This window comes from Penaeus monodon, chromosome 13 (genome assembly GCF_015228065.2).
Source record: "Penaeus monodon isolate SGIC_2016 chromosome 13, NSTDA_Pmon_1, whole genome shotgun sequence".
NCBI classification, from domain to species: Eukaryota; Metazoa; Arthropoda; class Malacostraca; order Decapoda; family Penaeidae; genus Penaeus; species Penaeus monodon.
Genome location: NC_051398.1, coordinates 33729531 through 33736055, shown reverse-complemented (window position 1 = coordinate 33736055; position 6525 = coordinate 33729531). Strand labels below are relative to the sequence as shown.

The 6525-nt window shown below is 33.8% G+C and overlaps 1 protein-coding gene across 1 annotated transcript; it reads left to right on the top strand.

Annotated features, from left to right (window-relative positions):
• Window positions 1-1531: 1531 nt before the first annotated feature.
• LOC119580248 (copine-8-like) lies at window positions 1532-6042 on the top strand (the record flags this gene model as incomplete). Its single annotated transcript, XM_037928277.1, is given in 8 exon segments — window positions 1532-1539; window positions 2983-3078; window positions 3243-3417; window positions 3795-3911; window positions 4229-4587; window positions 4828-5135; window positions 5564-5713; window positions 5920-6042. Coding segments are annotated over 8 exon segments (1336 nt in total), but the record flags the coding sequence as incomplete, so codon positions are not given.
• Window positions 6043-6525: the final 483 nt, after the last annotated feature.

The following is a 6525-nucleotide window of genomic DNA, read 5'->3' as shown; positions in this document are numbered from 1 at the left end:
AGTGTTTTAGTTGACATAATAGTTGGTATTATTGTCAGTAGTGGTAGTCTTTCAATAGTAAATATTATCATAGTAGTTGAAAAATTGTAGTAGAACTATTGACATTTTTATAATTACTAATTGAAGTGTTTCCATACTGGCACACTTCAAGATTTCAGGGACGGGTATTAGTTACCGAGAGTGGTGCACCCTCCAGAGACAGTCCCAAAACCAGGGTATCATGCAAACCCAAAATCCAAACCTAACCCTTCCTACCTTCTATTTATTCCCTATGTACCATCGAAGTGTGTCACCATTGTATAGTACCTGGGCTCTATCCTACTGGAACATACGAAGTGAAGATTTTGCGGATCATGCGTGGTTGGGTGGGGGGGGGAGGGGAACAATATTTACCATGTTATTTACTATGAATGTGTGCCACTATAACTAAATTACTTAAAATTTTACTTGATCATTTGCTTTTACCCCGCAAGTTTGTAGTTTGTATGAAACAAAAGATGAGCTTCCAGATAAACTTAGGTTTCATTAGGAAATTGGTCTTAGGTGTTATTTCGAAATTTACCTATATTTAAATACAGTACTTGAAATTATCAGTAAGTAATTCAGTTATCAGCACACTATTCAAGATTAAAGTTATGCATTTCCAGTATTACTTGTTGCTTAACCCATTTTGCCCAACATTATTTACATGTCACTTTGGTTCACTTGAAAACTTTTGTCTCCTGTTTGTTTCTCATTTAAAGCAAGATTGACAGTTATGTATACTAGACATGTGACAATATTTTAATATAGCTGATTAAGCTTATACTACTTTTCTCATTTAAAATAAACATAAGTGTATCTCTACAACTCCCAGCTCAAAACAACAAACTCTTCTGAAATGTGATCAAGTTATGCATTTTTCTTTGCGTGAAAGGAAGTGAAAATAAAAAATATATGATTAGCTAGGGGACAGCATGGGCCACAGAATCACTGTAGGTATTGGTGTAGTGGTACAGCCAGACAGTACCAGATTTAACCATTGACAATACACTCATTCACAGCAAAAAAATGGGAGGAAATGGCTGACCATTATTTATTCATTATTATTATTATTTATTTATTTATTTATATATGTATTTATTTATTTTATTTATTTATTTATTTATTTATTTATTTATTTATTTATTTATTTGTGTGTGTGTGTGTGTGTGTGTGTGTGTGTGTGTGTGTGTGTGTGTGTGTGTGTGTGTGTGTGTGTGTGTGTGTGTGTGTGTGTGTGTGTGTGTGTGTGTGTGTGTGTGTGTGTGTGTGTGTGTGTGTGTGTGTGTGTGTGTGTGTGTGTGTTTGCAAACCACTTTAGTAGAGATAAGAATGTATTTGAATTTTCACCTTTTTTTGATTAGTGAGGGATATCTAATCTAACCTGATTAGAATATATCATCTCTGATAGTATATGTCAAAACAATGTGTGCCAGAGATAAGGTAGATCGAAGTTGGAGGCTGTCACAGGAGCACTGCTATTTAGTTGATCAAAACTTTAGGAACAAACATGAATCGGTAAGCTTCATTTTCAGAATTCATGCACAATGTAAAATGAAAAGCTGAAGTAAGATTCAGAGAGTGGTAACTTCAGCTGTTAAGTTTTATAAGAGAAATTCAGAAATGGTGTAATGCTGTATAGGTGAATCATGAACTTAAGATAACATTTGTTGAGATGACAATCCCAGTGATTACTCTGGTATCTCTTTGATAAGCTATCTGGGTAAATCTTGAAGCAAGGGCAACATAGGTTGAGATGAGAATTCTTGTGATCACTATAGCCTCTCTTCAAGGATGTATAAATTTTCTAGGTAATTTTTGAATCTAGGACTGCATCTGTAGAAACAAGTTCTGTGATCAGTATGGTCTTTGTGCTTTTGGTACTCTAGCAAAGGCCAGCAGACCAACACCTCATATCTTTGGTGAGACAGAGTTGGAGTAGTGATCAGTAGGGATGACAATCACTTTATATTGTCTGAATATGCATATATAGATTTGTTAACTTTTTACTAGGGTAATAAAGGTGCAGAGGCTGCAGCTATCACATGCATCATCAAGAAGAGAAAGTGAGCTTTTTTTCACTTTTGCAGAGTGTTTTCTTTCTATAGTGCTGTTTTATATGTTCTGTTAAGGGGACAAAGTTTTTCTCTATGTCAACATGGTTGTTATTTTAAGATTTACCCCATTTTATTTGCATCGGGTGATATAAATATGGCAGTTTGAAAGGGCTTCCTGCAGTGTAGGTAGTCTATTTTTTTAGTTATATATATTTCAAATGGGAAGATGCTGATACATGTTGTATATTTTGGTGGTGCCACTGATGTTGAGAGGTATCCACTAACAGTTGACAAGTAAGTCAGGCATATGATGACACAGAAGTGGCTCCCAGTTTAGCAATCCCTGCAGGGTTATAGATCCCTGTATAACTATTAGAAATGTAAGGATAAATACAGGTTGGCTTGCCTGCACAAGACCTCACTTTTTCTATGGTTATTATTACTTAATATGTGTTTAGCCCATTAAGAGAAGAAGGAGCCATGTGTGTGTGCATACCCACACGCACACGCACACGCACACAGACAGACACACACACACACACACACACACACACACACACACACACACACACACACACACACACACACACACACACACACACACACACACACACACACACACACATTTATGTGTGTGTGTGTGTGTGTGTGTGTGTATTTTTCTCTTATTTATGTATTTATTTATTTATTTATTACTGAATGCTTTTTAGAAAACTAGTTTCAAAAATTTATGTTACTTATTTTATGTTTCTTCAGAGTTGATTCAATTTATTTTGTTAAAATTTCCAATTGAATTTAGTGATCTATAATGGAAAGTGAAATACTGATATTTTTAAGATAAAGTATATATTTTATTCCATGAAACTATGGACCATGTAACATTCATAATATTTTTGTCTTGTAGCAGAATGCAGGCTGCTGGTTCTTCACCCATGGGGCACCCCCCTGGTCCCCCCCAGGTTGTGCCAATGTCAAAAGTTGAGCTGTCAGTGTCGGCCAAGTAAGTATATTCAAAAGATCTTTTCCACTTGTAAGGATCTTTTATGACGTAACTATGTCATTACTAATTAAGTTGTTTCCATGTCTTGTCAGTTTCTTGTTTTAGTTGTCAATTTTCATGCCTAGTTTATGGTTAATACTACTATATATTTGTTCTGCCTTTAGGGATCTGAAAAATAAGGATGTGATGAGCAAAAGCGATCCTGTCTGTGTGATCTACATGAAGGAGACTGGACAGGACCGATTTTATGAAATTGGCCGCACTGAGATGGTCAAGGATTCCCTTAGCCCCCAGTGGATGCGCAAGTTCGAGGTTGATTATCGTTTTGAGGAGAGACAGGTCAGTTGGAAAATTGCTCAGGGTTGTTGTTGATTGTGGTTATTAGAAAAAGGTAGAGCTATGATTTGTATATATATATATATATATATATATATATATATATATATATATATATATATATATTTATTTATTTATTTATTTATTTATGTATATATATATATATGCACACATATTATTATTGTTATTATTATTATTATTATTATTATTATTATTATTATTATTGTTATTATTATTATTATTATTATTATTATTATTATTATTATTATTATTATTATTATTATTATTATTATTATTATTGTTATCATCATCATCATCATCATTATCATAGATAGAATTTAGCATAATTGGTGTTCTCACCTTATTTGTTATTATTTCAGGTCCTTAGATTTGCCGTATTTGATTGGGATAACAAGAGCACAAAAACAGACAGTCAAGACTCACTAGGGAGTGTTGAATGCTCCTTAGGGGAAATTATGGCTAGTCAAGGCTCACAGGTAATGTAACTATATATATATATATATATATATATATATATATCCATGCATGTATACATATATAGAAGTATATTCATATTATACATATATCATGTATATATGTGTATTTATATTTGTATTTATATTTACATTGATATTTGTATTTTAATTTTTAGTGTTATTTTTGTTTGTACCTTTTCTTCAGCCATTAGACTGTGTAAAGTGTTTTTTTATATTAACATTATTTAGATTTTTAGCTTTCAAGTATTTCTTATGCAAATTAATATATTATGGATATCGTGAATGCCATATCCATCAGTTTAAATGTACCTTTACAGCTTAGCAAGCCAATCCAGGGTGGGAGTGGAGTTTTGCTGGTGCAAGGTGATGAAATGTCAGCTTCTAAAGAAGTTGTGACAATGAACTTCACTGGTTCTGGCCTTGACAAGAAGGATACCTTTGGAAAGAGTGACCCATTCCTTATCTTTTACCGCTGCAATGACAACAGTTCTTATCTCCCTGTCCATAAAACTGAGTTTATCAAGAAGACACTGGATCCAGTCTGGAAACCAATCATTGTACCTGCAAGGATTCTCTGTGCTGGAGACCAGAATCGGAGCATCAAGATTGAATGCTATGACTGGGACTCGGATGGAAGTCATGACCTGATTGGCGAATGTTACACCAATCTAGCCAGGTAGTTACAAAGTCGGCGAGATGCAAAATGTTATGAAATGCATGCATTTCTTTATACCTAAAGTTGAGTTATTGAGTGAAACCTCCCCATAGTGTACATATAATGACTGAAATCAATCATATCTTAGGGTAGCAGATGATGTAGTGATCCACTTTTGTTCTAAATATAAACAAATTATTCATATTTTCATTTTTACATCTATTATTGTACTACATATTCTCACTGCTATCCTTCTCACAGACTTCAGGAGGGTCCTGGGACCAGCAATGTCTACCAGCTGATCAATCCCAAGAAAAAGGCAAAGAAGTCATCATATAAGGACTCTGGAAAGCTGATTCTGAACTCAATAACATGCCATGTGGAGCCAACCTTCCTGGACTATATCCGTGGTGGAACTCAGATCCACTTCACAGTTGCAGTAGATTTCACAGCTTCCAATGGTGATCCACGCACTCAAGGGTCTCTCCACTATCGCCAGGCAGGAGTGGACAATCAGTATTCTCTGGCAATCAAGTCTGTTGGAGAGATCATTCAGGACTATGATTCAGGTATACTCGTAGATCTGTTGTTTTAATATTTCTTTGTGTGCATGAGAAATTAATTATATGATAGCTACCTTGTGTTTGAAGTTTATGTGATGATGCCTGCTTCTGTAGGATGCCCTAATTTTATTTTATATATCATTAATGAATGATTTTCTAGAAATTTTCTTTAAATTGTATGCCTGCTAACACCAGTTTTATTTCATACCTTGTTTAATTTCTTAAGACTTCTTTGTTTATACATTACGAGTATCTTGTATGAATCCATAAATTTGGTACATAATGATAGTTATTTTGTTATTATTAAATACATCTATCAGCATTATCATACTTGAGTTATAGGTGGTTTTATTAGACAGATTTTTCTACTAGGACTACTTTCAAATTTGTAGAATAACAACCCTCAGAATAAAGTGGATCTTTTTTTTATACAGACAAGATGTTCCCTGCTCTTGGCTTTGGTGGCCGCATTCCTCCTAACTGGCAAGTGAGCCATGAGTTCTTCCTTAATGGTAGTGCAGACAACCCTTATTGCCAGGGTGTGGAAGGGATTCTGCAAGCTTATTACCACTCATTGCAGACAGGTAATTAGACTTGTACCAGAGCCTGTTTTTGCCATTTCAGTACTTGGTTAGACATTTATTGAGGCATTTTGCATACAGTGGGTAATGAATTGTTGCTTATTCTTTGTTTTTATATCAGATCCTTTTGTGACTGGCCTGAGGAAACTACTGATATTTATGATAAAAACAATTGATGGAAATATTGATATCATTCTCTCCCTCCACAGTTGGTCTGTATGGCCCTACCAACTTCTCCCCAGTAATAAATCATGTGGCTCAGTTTGCAAAAAGTCACCAAGATGGGAACAATTATTTTGTTCTTCTGATTATCACTGATGGCATCATCACTGGTAAGACTGAGCTGTACATGCTTTGTCATTCCTCTCTAGTCTTGAGTAATTCACTTCATTATACTATTTTCAGTACTTTCTGCCTAGTGAAGATAAATTCTGGAAAATGAAATTTATGTGGGGGTCATGGTATGTTGATTATTCTGAATGGGACTGTAATGTTTTTATCATATTTTCATCCTTTTATTTTTACCCAAGAAAAATTTCAAAGTCCGTTTGGATTTTCTTTGCCTTCAATTGGGATCCTTTTCAGAAATTTGAGACAAAAAGTAGGTATCTGCTTAAGATTAAAGTTGGACTTGCCCATTTAAGTTTTTTGTTTTGGAACTAATATATATGTTGTAGCTATGTTGTGTGTGTATATATATATATATATATATATATATATATATATATATATATATATATATATATTATATATATATATATTATATATATATATATTATATATATATGTATAGTATATATATGTATTGTATTATT